General features: G+C 37.1%; 2 protein-coding genes across 6 annotated transcripts in view; both read left to right on the forward strand.

Annotated features, from left to right (window-relative positions):
* The first annotated feature begins 128 nt into the window (after positions 1–128).
* On the forward strand, positions 129–6,019 carry LOC135599023 (uncharacterized vacuolar membrane protein YML018C-like). Of its 2 annotated transcripts, none has more exons than XM_065093655.1 (4): positions 129–328; positions 1,531–2,163; positions 2,274–2,694; positions 5,724–6,019. In XM_065093655.1, exons 2-4 carry the CDS (start codon positions 1,600–1,602, stop codon positions 5,999–6,001), a joined length of 1,263 nt encoding a protein of 420 aa, XP_064949727.1. In that variant the 5' UTR covers positions 129–328; positions 1,531–1,599; the 3' UTR covers positions 6,002–6,019. The 2 variants fall into 2 exon arrangements, with proteins under 2 accessions (XP_064949727.1, XP_064949726.1); XM_065093654.1 differs by having other exon boundaries at positions 162–328; positions 1,545–2,163.
* Positions 6,020–7,220: 1,201 nt separating this feature from the next.
* Positions 7,221–16,915, forward strand: part of LOC135599024 (pentatricopeptide repeat-containing protein At4g04790, mitochondrial-like) — a 70,813-nt gene continuing 61,118 nt past the window's right edge. For all 4 annotated transcript variants that reach the window (XM_065093656.1, XM_065093657.1, XM_065093658.1 and 1 more), the window contains exons 1-4: positions 7,221–7,769; positions 7,884–7,934; positions 10,154–10,783; positions 13,454–13,633. In XM_065093656.1, the coding sequence (XP_064949728.1) occupies positions 7,514–7,769; positions 7,884–7,934; positions 10,154–10,783; positions 13,454–13,633 (1,117 nt within the window). In that variant the 5' untranslated portion in view covers positions 7,221–7,513. The remainder of the gene's footprint in view (positions 7,770–7,883; positions 7,935–10,153; positions 10,784–13,453; positions 13,634–16,915) is intronic.

Consider the following 16,915-nt stretch of genomic DNA (forward strand, 5'->3'; position numbering starts at 1 on the left):
TTTAAAAAATAATTATTTATGAAGGAATTATATTTTAAAATCCACCTTTTGATTAGTACGAAGAAATTATTTATGAAGGAATTATATTTTAAAATCCACCTAAAAAATTCGACTGCTGGCTATCTGCATTTAATAGGCGCTGTGATGCCTGACGCCACGACCGGTCACTCTGGTGGATGACCCGTCGGCGACTTAGCGTCCACGGGGATCGAACGGCGGATCCTAATTTATGGGTAAACGAGGGCTTCTCTAGTTGCGGATATCTTTCTTTCCTCAGATACCCGTCTTCTCCTGGTAGTCGATTGGACTGAGATCAAAGCCCTCCAAGGTATCTTTCTTCTCATACGCCTTTTTGTCCATGTTTGCTCTGTTGCTTCTCTTTGATTCGGAGGATTGTGAGTTTTGATGATTGGGCTTTCCAATTTGACGCGATCTCGATTCGATGGGGGTTCTACTTTTCATGCTAAGAATCCGATTTAAAGAAGGGCAAGAAAGTTGGAGTCCAATTATGTTAAAGAAATATCTAAGGGCTTTCACCATGATTATACGGACAACCACAAAATTACTGATTCTTTAAGCGTGAAGAATTTTGCACTTTGGTTTGCACGTAGGTACAAAAACCTCTGTTCAAGCATTATGGATCAGAACATATAATCTGGGGAGATGTTTTTGAGTTGCTATTGGGCGCGTCAATCATTCTTCTGGAAACGAGTAGCAATTTTGAATGCGGAAGCAGCATGATTGTCTCGTCCAAAAATGATCTGATTCTGGAATGACGCAGGGTGTACTAGATAGTCATTTGTATGAGTTTTTGCTGATTTCGACATATAGTTTTGGGAAATGATTTTAAGTTGCTATTGGACGTGTCAATCATTTTTGGGATAGCAGTTTGCGTGTTTTGACTGTGGAAGCAGCATAATTATCTCGTCCAAAAATAATCTGATACTGTAATGGCCCAGGAATTTAGAAGACTGTACATGCTGCAATATATAGAAAACTAGTTGGAGTTATACAAGTTGTGCCTATGAAATATTAGATTGTAAAATCTATTTAATTTTGTAACGTTGGCGAAGAAAATATGAAACCACAAATGTGAGAAAGCAAGTGTCTCGATTCAATTCAACCTACATGGGAAGAGAATCTAATAAATTACAAGAGAGCAAAAGGCACACTTGTGCTGGTGAGAATTAAAAATATTTTAATAAACTACTAGAAGTTTTAGATTCTACTTTTCAAAGGAAAAACTTAGATTCTTTGGTTATATGTAACGGAGTTCACCAATAAAATTTTTTGGCTTGGTTGTTCTGTTCGGTTTGTTTCATGTGTGACTGCTTTGGTTAGGAAATATTTATCGGGGGGGGGGGGGGGGGGGTGAAAATTTTAAATGTGTCATAAAGCAGGGACAGATATTGTTGCTACTATTTACTTTTAGGCCATTTTTAGTCATCTCTTACTATTTGATATTGTACTCACTAATTTTATGACTGTTGAACGAAATGTTTGTTTAAAAGTTTTAAATCAATATTATAGTTTCTTTTCCACAGGAAATAGTTGTAAGCTGGATCAAGTTGGATTTATCATACATTTAGACCAGCTACAATGTGGTTGAACAGAGATTCTTGGCGTTGGGCTTTGGGTTTGATATGCATAGTTGCAGTAGCTACTATATGGATTGCTGCTAGTTATATAGTTAAATCAGTTGTAGATTCTGGTGTTTCTCCTTTTCTAATAACCTATATATGCAATTCATTGTTCGTGGTACTTATACCAATTGTGGAGATTTCTCGGTGTCTTGAGGATACATTGGAGAATTCTTGGTACTGGTTCAGAAGCAAGAATGATTCAGATGGGCAACAATCAGATAATCTGGAGAATGTAAATCTTCTAGTGGAGAGTTGTCATGATACTGGACCACTTGTTATAATGAGTCATAGTCAGCGGGAAATTGTTTCTGTGGTTGATTCTAGACTTGAAGATTCTGTCTCTAGCAATGCATTCACTGAGCAAGAACGATATGTGATCACTGATGAATGCAGGAAACAAGTGGATGCGAAGGGGCGCTGGACTCGCACTCGTGTAGCTAAAGTCAGCCTGCTGATATGCCCTTTTTGGTTCTTTGCTCAATTGACATTTAATCTCTCTCTTAAATACACGTCTGTGACGGTAGGTACCAAAGAATAATGAATGGCAATTGATGTTTGCACTTCTTTGTTTTTCCTCTTTTACATTCTCTTTCTAGTAGCATTCTAATTAATCTGTTCTCTTTTCCACAGTCAAATACTATTTTGAGCAGCACTTCTAGCCTTTTCACTTTCTTGGTTGCTCTGGCATTTTTAGGAGAAAAGTTCACATGGGTGAAGCTATTTAGTGTCCTTCTCTGCATGGGAGGAACAATAATAGTCAGCTTAACTGATTCAATTTCAGGAATTAATGCCATTGTGACCAACCCTCTTCTTGGAGATATTCTTGCTCTCGTTTCGGCAGGGCTATATGCTGTTTATATCACCCTGATTCGGAAAAAATTGTCTGATGAGAAAGAGGGAGAAGGTCAAGCTAGCACCGCTCAGTTTCTTGGATTTCTTGGTTTGTTTAATCTGCTGATCTTTCTTCCTGTTTCGTTAATGTTGGATTTCACAAAGCTAGAGCCATTTCACAAGCTTAGTTGGAAGCAATTTGGTCTTATTGTTGGAAAAGGTTGGTTGTCTATTTGTGTTCATCTCATGTTCGTAAAAGTTTTTGTAGAAGTACTTGTTTATGATATCATTATATACTTCTTGACATATATACTCTTTTACTGTATGAATCATCATAGGAAGCTCTTCTGTTCTTCCTTTCTTCAGTATCGTAACAGTTTGGTTGAAATTATGCTCCATTTCTTTATCCAAATTTGAAAGCCTGGGTAAATCTTTCAAGTAGTTAAATCTGTTTACATCCTCCTATTACAGTAGGAATAGTGCTAACTAATTAGGTTTCAGCCTTGCAGCATATCACTCATATTTGAGTTAAGGGGCTTTCCAGTATATGAGGCTCCCACCAATGTAGGTTTGGGAGGGTCTATGTATGCAACAAAAAAGCCATTTAATTATTTTTTGGTTAATGCATAAAAAAATGCTAATATTTACTGTTTCTAATGTATTTTTGTAAGCACACTTTATAGCCGTCATGTGCAATGCCAGATTTTTATAAAGTTTCTAGCGTGAGGCATTCTTAGCATGAGAGCCAACAATCCCCTATCATCACAAAATATTCTATGAAGTGACGTATGACTTATCTTTTTAAAAAAAATTTGGTGCAGGAGAATCTATAATACATGGCAGTATATTTAAGGTTAAGCAGTCCCCATCTTTTAAATCTCTCTTGTGACGTCACATTTTGCATAGAATGTGACATAAAGAGGAGGTGGAAAAGGGGAAACTTTTTCATGAATTACTTGTCATAAAGCCTTTTGAATTCTTGAGTATTTGGTTGGAGCTTTAGGACTTCCTTATAGAGAACTTCAGAATTGCTCTATCGTAAACCACTATATCCTCCTTTTTCTCCCTTCTCAAAGGATAAAAGCAAATTCTTATATTCTAACTGTTGGTAGATTTTTAATTAAGTTTGAAATTTTGTAAGTTTCTTTTAGATCAATTTTAGTAATACTAGGAGACAAAAGGATATAGTTAAGTTAGTAGGATAAGAAGTTCCATTAAGTAAAAATTTGAAGTATCTTGAATCAATTATTCAATAAGATGAAGAGATTGATAAAGATATTATTTATATAGTAAAAATAGGATGATTAAAATGGTGAAGAGCGTTAGTAGTTATGATCACATATTTTTGAGATTATAAGAAAATTTTATATGATAATTGTTAGACCAACAATGTTTTATCGATTTGAGTATTGGATAGTTAAGAAATAACATATATAAGAAGTTTGTGCTTCTGAGATGAGAATGTTAAGGTGAATGCGTGGAGTTAGCAGGAAAGATAAGAAAAGAAATATCTTTATTTATGAACAAGGAGTATCGCCTCGATAGAGGATAAAATGTGAAAAAAATTATTTAAGATGGTACAAACATGTGCATAGGAGACATACTATTAGTAGTACGAGAATAGACAATAGTTAGAACAAGTGAAATGATTATTATTAATAGTGTGAGGAGAGGCACAGAGAGACCCAAAAAGATTTTTATAAAAATTATAAATAAATATTTAAATACTATTAACTTAACTAAAGATATGACTCTTTATAAATATATGAATTTTTACATATCTCAATTGTGGCAAAAAATCCATGCAGTTGATAGCAAACAGTTGGGGAATTTATGATTTTATTATCATTGTATAAAATTTTAGTTTATCATGTGTTGTTGAATGAGCTTGATGTTGTTTGTGTTTAAATTATCTTCGAAAGACTTGACCATGGTGGTGACACTTAACCTATATTAGCCTAATTTAAGAGAATCCAATACTCTCCTAATCGATGGGTCATTAATGCTAACTGTTGGGATGATTGAGAAATAAATAGGGTGCATTCCTTTGTGTTTGGGAAGAACTATTTAAGCTCTCCTTCCTTCCTCTTTCATCTTTTACTCTTGGTGACTAGTATAACTCTACTAAGTTCAAGGTGCTTCCTGTTGCATGCATAGTACAGGGGAGCAGGCCACTGTATCTTGTAGGGATCAACCAAGAACTTATGAAACACGGTGGCAAGAATCTCTCTAAAACCAGTGCCTTTATGACATGCCTGGACCCAAATAACAAAGCTCTAGTCTATTTGCTTACCCTAATACTTGTTTTCTTTCACATTTAGCTGCCAGCACTATGAGTAGCCTTTTGATGTGGCTGAGCCATCTACCTCATTTGGTAAAATGGGAAGAACATTTGGTTATCAAGAATGTGTGTAAAAACTTCAACTGAAACAATTTATTGGATATCCCACCTCCTTGTTTTGTTGGATACTTCATCTTTTCCTAATCATTTAGAAGCTGTAAGTCTCATCTCATCTTCAGCAAATGGAAATTATTTGAGATCAGGTCGTGGAAACAATGGAGCTTTTACTTCCGCCTGGAAATCCTTCTCTATCTAGAAGTCTTGAATTATTATGGCATCTGGTTGAGATGCGTATATAAATGCTAAAAGCCTTGCAATTCAAGTAGCTGGAGTTGTATCGATAATGATTGTACATTTGAATGTTTATATTTGGTAATAAAAGGTCTTCGGGGATACTATTTCTGGTGGTATCTGTATTAAATTTAGATGGTGGTTACATGGAATAGATTCCCATATTTGCTGTTGCCTGTCTTGGACTTTTAGATAGGAACTTTGAATTGTTCTGGAGGTAAGATGATTTATCCGAAGATGATTTTTGCACTCCAAAGGATGCTCTACTCCACGTGTCTTTTTAAGTGAATTTTCCTCTGACCTGTATTCATCAGGTGGTTACTGATAGTATCAAATTGTGGCATTGGGCAACCCACATATTGTTCTTCCTAGTTTTTCTTGTGTCCACTCAGTGGAGTCATGTATGGTGCAAGTTTAGCCATCTAGCGGTTTTTATGTTTTCAGAGCATTCTGACAATTTTACTAGAGGTACTGATCGATCGGCTGTTCTAGAACATATGTTTTCTTTCACTAAATTGTTGCTATATAAGGGCTCTGTACTTGCATAATGGCATAATTTGGGAGTGTTAGTATTGAGTAAAGAGGTGAAACACCTGCTCCTATTTTCTTTGTTACAGGTTTGCTGGATAATGTGCTGAGCGATTACTTGTGGGCGAAGGCCGTTCATCTAACTACAACAACTGTTGCAACAGCTGGTCTCACGATTCAGGTTCCAATAGCTGCTGTTGTGGATTCACTTACAGGCAATGCTCCTCGCCTCATGGACTACGTTGGAGCGGTTGCTGTTTTGGCTGGTTTTGCTGGGATCAATGTCCCATCTGATGATCTCTGTGGAGCTCAAGTTATTCAAGAGGAGCAGGAAACTACAAGCACTGTTGTGGCTGACGAGAGATGATATTGATGAATCAATCAACATATCATCTAAGTCATCTATGTTCTTATTTTCAGTTCATCATGTCAGCCAGCTACATCATAGAACATCGAAATCCTGGGCTGCCCGCAATATTTGAGCATGATATGAAGGGATTACAAGGAAGTTGCTCAGTTTGTTCCTCTACCCCATTGTTGCTGGTTCGAATGGATCATGTCTTCAACTATACTCTGATATTTCGTGGGTACGACATGAACAGGTGCATATTTTGTACACGTTTTTTTCTTCTGATTCTGACACACTTTTTGGAAACGATAAACTGGCAAGATTTTTTTTGTAAAAGAAAATATGTAATAATTGGTTTAATTGAGAAGAACATTTGATTGCCAACCTGGTGAAAAGAATTCACCAAACACTCAATTGGTACCTTTTGGCGAAGTCTCCACCTCAGGATTGGCGATTTCTGTTAGAATCGTAAGATTCGGAAAAATCTTTATGTTCAAGGATTTTAAAATCATTTTAGAAGTTTTTTTTTTCTGTCGTTCATGATTTAGAATTTCTATTCTAACTTTGTGACAGTTGAATTTTTCATCGACAGATTTACTTATAAAGATCTTGACTCGATAACGTGTTCCTTACTAAACTCTCCTTCACCAACAAAAGATCTGTACCCATGAGATTTAATACTAAAATAACAATCTGATGCTATATGAGACAAGAAAATCATATAATTATCAAAAATCGATTGGATATCGACTCGTATTAGTCTTGAGTCACTGCAAGATTATATTGCATTTGTAATATTTTTTTAACCAAGTTTGCATAGCCTACCACGGAGGCTCAATACATTTATCTAAAATATGTCTGTCATTCTTCTAGTTTGATTCTATAATTATTTATGATATATGTTCATATTTGACAAAAAATCAACCCCTCCCTAATAGTAATAAATTCGACATAATAAAGATTTTATTTATCTCAAATATAATAAATCTGTTCCTGTAAAAAAATATAATACCCGGCATGAAATCTTAGAATGAAAATATGCTACGTCGTTTTGATAATTCTATTTGACTAATACAATCGAGATGTCATGATCATGGTAACGTTACTAAGGAGGGAGGTTTATAACAATTTTGTTTGACTTCAATATTTATTTGAAGTTAATAATTTTATTTATTTTCCATGTATGAGTAATTAGGATGAAAGATATATTACCTCTGGTCCTCGAGACATTTGCTAAGCGATTTACGAGGGCAAACTGAAACGCATATAGAAAGCGTCTCAAATCGCCCAGCAGTTGGAGGAACAGAGCGTATGAATTAGGGTTAATAGCGCCAGTCTCGCCGAAGAAGGGAAGAGGAGTTTCGACAAGGCTTTCTTTATGAACCCTTTTTAACTCGGTGGCAGAGTTGCCGTAAAAGAGAAAGAATCGGGGGCGATAGCTGTCTTAAATCCCTCTTCTCCGTCTCATTCTTCTGGGGCTTGTAGTGGTGTGGGGAGAAGAATTTCAACCCTCGTCCTCCATCGGATCCGATGTGCAGCAAGAAACTGAGCAGTTTATTCGCTGCTTTTGCCGCAACAAAGACCTCCAAGAACCCCAAACCCGTTCCGCCGTCGCCGGAGTTCGTGCCCCCGAAGAAGAGCCCCGACCCTATCCACTTCACCAACTCGTCGCCGCCGTCCTCCGGCTCTGAAACCGCCGAGAAGCCCGCGGGGGTTGTTTCGAAACAGGTGCTATCGCGGCTGAAGCCAGCAGCCTCGAGGATTTCCAAGTCGTCTCTTGCCCCTGGTGAGGGTCAGATATGTTCGTCCAATGATGCCTTTTTGATGCAATTTTCGGTGGCTAAATCTGTAAGAACGTGCTAATGCTCGGTTTCTATCATTGTTTCTTGGTTATTTTCAGCGGTAGACTCCGCTTTCGGGATTTCTAAGGCGATATCCTCAATATTAAGTGGTATGTTGATAGTTCTTACAGGAACACGCGTGTGTTTTATTTCGATAGGTTGTCTCGGGATGCTTGTATTGCTTTTCTTGTCATCAAGAACGAGGAAAACGGTTTCTTGGATTTTTTTTGCTTTTCTTGTCATCAAGAATGAGGAAAACGGGTTCTTGGTTTTTTTTTGGCTTTTCGTGTCATCAAGAATGAGGAAAACAGTCTCTTGGTTTTGCATCGAGGCGTTTTTGTGTGCAAACTACCATGAATCTGTTTAGCGCGCATCTTATCTTTTTTTCTTTAAAAAAATTTAGCTTTGCAAAAATTAGAGGATTGGGCAGTATAAACTTTTATTAGTATCTCACTAATGCAAACCTGATATGGGGCTGCTGTGAAATGATAGGCGTACTAGAATCTGTAGATCTAATGGTCAGGCATTTTCTACTCAGTTCTACACAGTTTCTGTAGAGAATATGAACCACTGCACCTTCACTATAAGCCATAATTTAATAATTATAGATCCTGGGCATTGTTGAGTTTTATTTAATATATGATTTTGAGACACTTAAACAAGAATAAAAATTTGAGCTTATGCATGTATAACACTTATCAATTCTCACATTAGTTGGATCAAAAGTTTAAACTGGAAATCCGATGCAAACCTACAAAGGTGATCAAAACTAAAAGTTGCATAAAAAGAAGATGATGCATATTATAGATACGAGGAAAGAGAAGACGCAGGATAGGGAAATTGGAGAGTATCCCAAAAAATAGAAATATATGTGGAGGGAAGTTAGGAGAAGCCATATATGAGCAAGGGAATGAATGCAATGATATTGTTAGTAGGCTATGCTGCTATGATAAAAGAAAAGGGTGCAGGATCTGAATGAAAGAGGGAACAAGAGAAATGAAGAACACGAGAAAAGACAGTAAAAATTGTGTTGGTGATATCAAATATGTTGGGAAGCTTTTGAGATCCCAAATTCAAATCATACACCTGTGAAGGGTCATCAAACTACATGAGAGCAATTAACAAATAGCCAGAGAGATTAAGCATTTGCGAGATCAGTGATGCCAACATATGCTGTTCTCGTGGACTGCAAATTTATCTTGCTCGGCAAGGCCCATGAAAGCCCTATGGTTCTCCTTGATTCTTGTATTGCACCTGATGGTTTCTATATCTGATCTCTGCATGCTGATTGAAGAGCTCCAATAGTCATATGGTCTTAAGAAGACAATCCAACCTAACTTGAAAGAATCAGATGTGATCTTAAGTAGATCTTCTGCAAATTTAGATATTGTTAGCATTTATCTGGCTCAATAAAAGAAACATATTTTTCTTCTGTGATATGACTTTAGCACAAGTGAGGAACTTAATAAAATCAGATATGATCTCAGGTTGAGCTTCTGCAAATGATTGTTCTACATGTGAGAAAATTTGACCATTTTAGCATTTATCTGGCTCATCTTAGTGAACATATTTTTCTTGTGGAAACTCTCAATTTATAATGCACTTACAACAAAGTCATTCAGCTTATTGGTAAATTCTAGATGACCACTTTCTTCATTTGTTGGTACAATGGACTGAGAACTTTATTCACCTTCTGTTGGTATAATAGGCTAGATTAAATTTTTCTCTCATTTTCTTTTCGAGGACTTCTTCTGTAAAGCTGTTACTGTTGATCCCTTCTAGGTTTAAGCCTTCTGGAAGTATCTTCTGGCTATGTGGGATCAGTAAAATATTTTAGTTGATTTTCCAAAGCTTATCATGTGTTGCCTAGTCTTTTCAATTGCCTCTTTTGGTAGCCAGCCGTACCTTCTGATTTTTTCTTTTCTAAAGTGGCTGTGACATTGACCTCAATTCTCAATTTCTAGTATTGTTAGCTACACGGAAGAAAACTTTGCTCTGCAATTGTTGGACTTGAAACATTGCAGTCTACTTCTGTTTTAACCACATCATAGACTTTGGAGCACATTCCAGATTTCTTTTTATGTATTCATCTCTAGTTGGAGATATCCAATGAATTTAATTCACTGAAGTCATTTTTAAATTCCTATTTTTATTTGCAACCTTTTTTTCCTTGAAGCATGGAAATTTATGAGTGGCAGCTAACATGTTTTGCAATTTAATTCAAGAACATGTGTCCTTTTTTTAGTTGGGAGTATTTTCCTGATAACCAGAGGGTTGTCTCACTTGAAATAATTTTTTTCCTTTGTCATCATCTACTTGTTATTGTAAGGTGACAATGACATGTCACATCCATCCTCTTCTAAAGAGTCCACTGATGGGATGCTTCTAAAGAACATATTAGATGTACCGTGGTTTTCTAGTATGTCTCAGATCAACACTACACAATGGAAGAAGGAAGTATCAAGGGAAAGAAAGCAGAAATACATATTCAAGAATACAGAGTCTCGCCGATTTGTAGAACTGATGAAAAAATGTGCAGACAAACTTGGTACTAAGTCCACTGTGGAATTCTTCGGTAGGCTGGGGAGAGAAATGGGCTTGAGGGAATATAATGCCTTAATAGGACTCTGCATAAGTAAAGCTAGAAATTGTAGCAACGAAGAAGATTCCATGGTTCATATAAAAAAGGCATATGGACTTTTTGCATCCATGAGAGAAAAGGGCTTGCAAATTGAGAAACAAAGTTATGGTCCACTACTAATGTACATGATTGACATGAAATTGACACAAGAATTCCAAATGTTCAGTGAGTTCTTCAAAGATGAGAATCCTGAGTCCTCTTCCAGAATAGGTTATTATGAAATGTTGCTTTGGATAAGTGTTGGTAACGAAGATAAAATTCGGGAGCTAATTGATTCTGTTGGAGTTGCTGATACTCAAGACAGCTATAAATTTGCAGGTATGTCCGTGTTATGTTTCTATTATTCCCTTTGATTCTCTTGGTTGTTGTTCTAAGTGTATTTTTGTTCTTCTAGTTCCCAATTTTTAATAGAATGTCCTCCGATTTGCCATTTCCTTTTATAGTGTATTTGGTGCTAATTGTTAATATATGACAGTTTCTTTTGTTACTATTTCATTTTTCTGGTTTCGAGGATATCAATTTTTAGTCCATATTCCATGCATGTGTACTGCCCTTGTGTATCATTTAAGATTCTTTATAATTTGTTCGTATTATATCTGTCTTTTTTTGCTTAGAGATGCTGATCTTAAGCTGTGACCCATTAATACTGGATCACAGTCGAAGCAAATAGAATACCCTTTATGATCAGTCTATGTGCTTCTTGTGTTTCCTTGCTTGCATGGAAGTTTAAGACTCTTGATCTAAAACTCTTTGTTGATAAGAAAAGCCTAATGTGGAAATTTATGATTATTGATCTAGGACCATCACTCAAGCTGTTGTAATTTGGTTCATGGAGATTGAATGGACAAGTCTATATTGTGTTTGTGGCTTGCTTGTCTTAAGTTGGTAAAGGTTTTTTTCTTTTGCTGATAATTTTGTTCAGATTTTTAGTTGCGTGATAGAGTGATTTTGATCAAATTGAAGTATATGAAATTTGGCAATTGGGGCTTAAAAAAGGAAGAAAAATGTCTCAATTTTTTGCAGGCAAATTATGACCACGGTTTAGAAAACTGGGTTGACATTCTGGTCTGTTCTGGTATTACGCAACCACCTGGTACCAGCCAAAAATTGGGCTTATTGCCTAATTGTTGATGTTTACTGGAGTAACATCATCAGCTCACCACCCTATTCTTGGTTCTCAAAGAGATCGGCTGGAGTCTTTTGTCTTTCTATTAAACCCATTCCATCCCTTTCCCCCTCTTTCTTTCCCTCTCTCAATCCTTCTCAAATCTCACTTAATTTCTCTCCTAAACTCGAATCATTAAGGAGAGGCACAATCTTTGAAATTCAAATAAGATTTTCTTTAAAATTAGGTAAATTTGAACCTAATCTTTCGATATAATTACTCTCCATTAGATGTAAATATTTAGGATTTATTGCAATTAGTTTTTATGAATCTAGGTTGGTGTTGAGGCTCTTTTCCTTAATGATTTGGGGCTTGATCCACAAAGATCAAGCTATGAACCTTGCAGATTTAGGTTAGGTCCTCGAGGATTAATGTTTTATTATCGTGCATCTAGCCTGTATACATGAAAATCAAGCCTAAATTCATGCACTGCTAATTTTGTCAAATGTGGTGCCAATCCTCTGATTTGTAGCTACGACTTAGTTGCAAAATGATAGTCAAGTCTTGCATTAGACAAACAGCGTGATCAAGGCAAATGCAGGATGAATTTATGATTAATTTTTTTATTAGAATCCATATTATGTCGGCAGGAAATGGTGATGTTCTTGCTAAACAACTAATGATTAATTGAATATGCCTTAACAAGTACTTTTATCATAGAGTCGTAAGTAAATCATTATACCAGACATATGGGATTGGTTGCACTGTTGCCATCTAGCTTAATTATGAAGTTGCATAGATATTACAATAGTTTGTCATTAGTGGCAACTGGCAAGGTTGTACTGATATTAGTATGTTGGCTTCAAGTAATAACCTACACAATCAACACATCTCTAAACTAGTGGTCAGATTGATCTGATTTTGGCTGGGCAGTAGTTTTCTAAACTGGGCCTTAGCCCAACCCATGAAAATATAGTTCAAGCTTTGGCTGAAAGTTGGGTTGGGCTTGGATCAATATTGGCTGACCCGCCCAAGCTGCACTTCTACTTATGATATTAACCATATTAAGATCCTAGATACCAAATATACTCAAAATTAAGATGTTTTTGACTGCTTATATGATATACTAAAATTAATTATGAAAAACAGTCCAAAAATAATAAGAAATAGAAATGTCTATCTTGTTTTACTTGGGAATTGGGTTTATGGTATAACCATATTAAGATGCTAGATACCAAATAGACTTGAAAGTGAGACATTTTTGGCTGTTTAATAATATACTAAAATTAATTATGAAAATTAGTCCAAAAATCATTAGAAATAGAAATGTCTATCCTATTCTACTTGGGAATTGGTTGACTACTTTAGAAGTCTTCCTTTCTCAATGCTTTAGAATTGCCTGGAGAGCCTCGTTTCAGAAAAACAGGGAAGCTGTCCTCTTCTTTTCCTGCCTTTAAGGGTCCTTGGCTTTGGAAATTCTCATGCAAACCTTCTAAAATTGTCTTCAAACTGTGAAAGACTATATTAGAATCAACATATGTCACTGGAATGGGGCCCAGTTAAGGCCAGGGCAGCCTTCGCAAGGTCCAACAAAAGTGGTTTCAGGCCAAAACAGACCAAGGTAGGCTTGAGGCTGATATGATCCACTATGGTAGGGTGCCACGTTGTTACATGATTGTATATAAGGTAGCAGTTTTCTTGTGTGCACTAATGTGGATCTCCAGCTTGTAACTTGCTGTACTAATTTAGTCAACTTTTACAAACTGGTTTGTAAACAACCCAAGCAATACTTGTTGCACTTCTATCATCATTATATAACAAACTTTTTGAGCTGATGTCTTTTTAGTTTTGCTTATTCCTTACATGATAACCTTGTTGCACAGAGAGCTATCTATTGGCATTCTGTAAAAGTGATAGGAAGGAGGAGCTGTTGCGACTGCTGGAGGTCGTGAATATCTGGAAGGTTTCATCACCAAAGTACATAAATAGTGTGTTCCAGACCTTGGGTAGATTACAACTGGAGGCTTCGACGGAGAAAATCATTTTGCAGCTCAAGACAGCAGGTAAAGATATAAAGGCGATTTTCGCTTTTTGTGCCTTCATATTCAGTTTATCATCCTATTGTTGCTGCGTAACATTGATTTACTGATACTTGTCGACATGTGGGTGAAGATGGGCTGACTTTCTGTCTGAAGTGTTATCTTGATATTTTATTTGTTTTGATATGCTGGTGCTTGATGTTTGCAGTAAGTCTTCCATGATTACTCTGATCTTTTATTTCCACTTTGTGATGCTGTCTTATAATTTTGTTTAAATATACATAACGAATACCTTTTTGCTGCCCTTGTTTGCAATGATCTTTTGCAACTAGATGGTAAGTACATGATCTTAAAGCATGTCATCTCTTTTCGTATATCTGCTATACTCTGGGACCTGTTTTTTTGTGTGTAAATTTTCTACTCTCGAAAAAGAAAACCATTTTGGCAATTTTTTATCTCTTTGATATTTGGCTTTTGGAGTATGAAAATAAGGCTTTGATCCTATTTGGATGACCAAAATATCTTTCTTTTGTGCTTGTTTCAGTAGGATAAAAGTTGGTTATTTGTTTGTGAATCATATTGGAATAACAAGTGCAGTACACAAAGCTCTCAGTTTGTATATTACTGCTAGTCATAGGTGCCTAACAAGCCAATCACGTGAGTGATGACACGTGTGACTTGATATAGAATCTTTTTGCTTATTATATTTTGGCATTTATCACTTTATATTGATTACTGCATATATGTATGTATATATTGTGATGTCCTTGGATCTGTGCAATGAGAATCAGATCGTGATGAGATACGATAATGGGATCGATTCACTTTTAAACACAGATCCTAAATAATCTCGGTCATAGGTTACTTGAGAGGGACATCGAGATAACCGGAAAGACTGTGTGTTGTATACCCGTCCATATGATGGATGCAGTTGGTCTCATAGTTGCTCGTGTGGGGACACTAAGGATACAATACAGGTGCTCATTGGAGAATGAGTTCACTGATTGATCCGTTTACGGAATGTTGGATGGTTGATGATGCCTTATTGTCAGACATCGATTTCGTAGTCCTAGTGGTGTATTTGGTCCTTAGACTTGAAACACCAAGGATGTCCTGTATGAGTGCTCCATTCTTTGATACTAGACTCATAGGTTTGGATGTCCCAAATCTAGTACAATCGTTCATTGGGAGTGGCAATCGACCTTATGAGGGCTATTGAGTGTCGATAGAGGATTATCCACTCTCGGCGTCATGAGAGGAATATCTCATGCGTTCTTGCTCAGATAAATCCCTGGCCAGGGTCATTCGGATTGAGTGAAAGAGTTCTCCGGGAGAATCCGATTACAGCGATCCTCGAGTAGAAACCGTATGGGTCTGACAGCACCATACCCGGTATACTGTCTCTGAGATATTATATGGATGAGGGACTATAGGTACACGGTAACTGAGGACAGACATGTCCAATGGATTGAATTCCCTTGTATCGTTTGGGGACTGCGGCATAGTGGCCTAGTACGTTCGCAGTCAATAAGTCGAGTGAATTATTATGGAGATAATAATTCACTAAGCCAGAAGGAGTTCTGACAGGTATGACTCACGGCTAGCTCGATATTGGGCCTAGAGGGTCACACACATATGGTAGGCGTTGCGATGAGTAGAGGTTCGGATATGAGATATCCATCGGAGTCTCTATCTTATTGGATATCCAATAAGCCCATGAATTATTGGATCCTATGGATGAGATCTAATAAGAGCTCATAAGAGATTATTGGATAGAGATCTACTAATCTAAGAGGCTTTGGTAGTTGGATGCAGATCTAATACCCAATAGGGGAGGATCCATTAGGGTTTGACAGGGGACCTCTATAAATAGGAGGGATTCAATGGTTCATAGGCTAGTAGAGCCTTTGCTTGTCTCTCCTATTCTTCTCCCCCTCTCCACCTCAGAGCAGGCCTGGAGTTTTGAGGAGCGTCGTCGCAGCCCCGTTGTGTGGATCACCGCTAGAGAGGAGGGTGCTTGACCTTCTTCACTCTCTCCTAGAGATCTGCAAGGAAACAGAGATATACAATCTCTTTAGGTAACACAATCTATTCTATACGCAGTTTGTTTCGCTGATTTTTTGCGCACCAATCTTCTCACGACGACGAACATCTTTTTGGGAAATTGGGATTTTGTTTTTTTGTTCTTCCGTTGCGCATGTGATGTCGCCCCTAAGATTTCCCAACAATTACTTCGTGCTATTTGCCATTGCTTAGTAATTATTGTGATGAAGATACTAAACTGAAGCTGCAGTTGGGACAATTGTTACACAGTTATCATATGGGTGCACGATGGACTAGTTTGTGTAATTTTCATTTGTAGGCTGTTTGTGCTTTGCAAGTTCCGAGACCACATTGTATCCAAAATTTTTTGGAAAAATATGTAGCATAGGATAGGGTCTCATAAGGGATGAAGTTACTGCTCATATCAGACTGGGAACTTTTCTAGTGTAACATTAATTACACTAGATGAGCCAGAGGTTTAGCTGAAGTAGATGGACCTCTGGTCCTCTAGCATGGTACTGAGGTTTTTGTTGTGTTTGATATGGACACTGCTTTTTAATAGGAGATAGGACAGCCTGAAGCAGAGTTGTTACCCAGCCAATAACAACCCATCTGACTCCACCTTGTCCACTATGTTGGTTGCACCCGACACCGGCGTAAACTCTTTAGCACAATCTTGCTGATCTGGTAAAAAATTCAAAACCTTTCCACTTTGTAATATGCTGACTTGTATATTAAAATCTTGATGTCACAGACTTCTTTTGATGTGTGGTCACTGAGGTCCATGATTTGGCCTTTGTTTCCCTGCACCTAATGGTAGAGTGAGATTTTGAATGGATGATTTGTTAAATTACAGATCAGGGTGTCATACCATCAAAAGCACTTAAGGTATGTTCACAATTTTCTAACAAACAGGTTCATGTCATGGTATGCAACTGCCATTCACTAGCATGTCTGCTGAAGGTGTGTGCATCCTTGAACCATCACTCTTTTGTCATTATACTTGCAGATGATTAGACCAGAGAAATTTGAGCTAAAGTGGGGGTGTTTTTTTTCCACTGGTGGTTTTGTGTGATTATTGTTATTATATTATTTTGGTGAGAGGGGAGTTTACAAGGATGGGTCGGGTTCTTTGGTAGAGAGGGTTGTAAAGTGTGAAGGACAAGCTCGTCGGTGGAAAAATACTTCACAATGGTAGTAGGAGAGAGAGTCTTGAGAGGTGTTCTTCATGGTTGGTGTTTCTAGCAGTGGGAAAGGATAGAA

The sequence above is a fragment of the Musa acuminata genome, chromosome BXJ2-1 (assembly GCF_036884655.1).
Source record: "Musa acuminata AAA Group cultivar baxijiao chromosome BXJ2-1, Cavendish_Baxijiao_AAA, whole genome shotgun sequence".
NCBI classification, from domain to species: domain Eukaryota; kingdom Viridiplantae; phylum Streptophyta; class Magnoliopsida; order Zingiberales; family Musaceae; genus Musa; species Musa acuminata.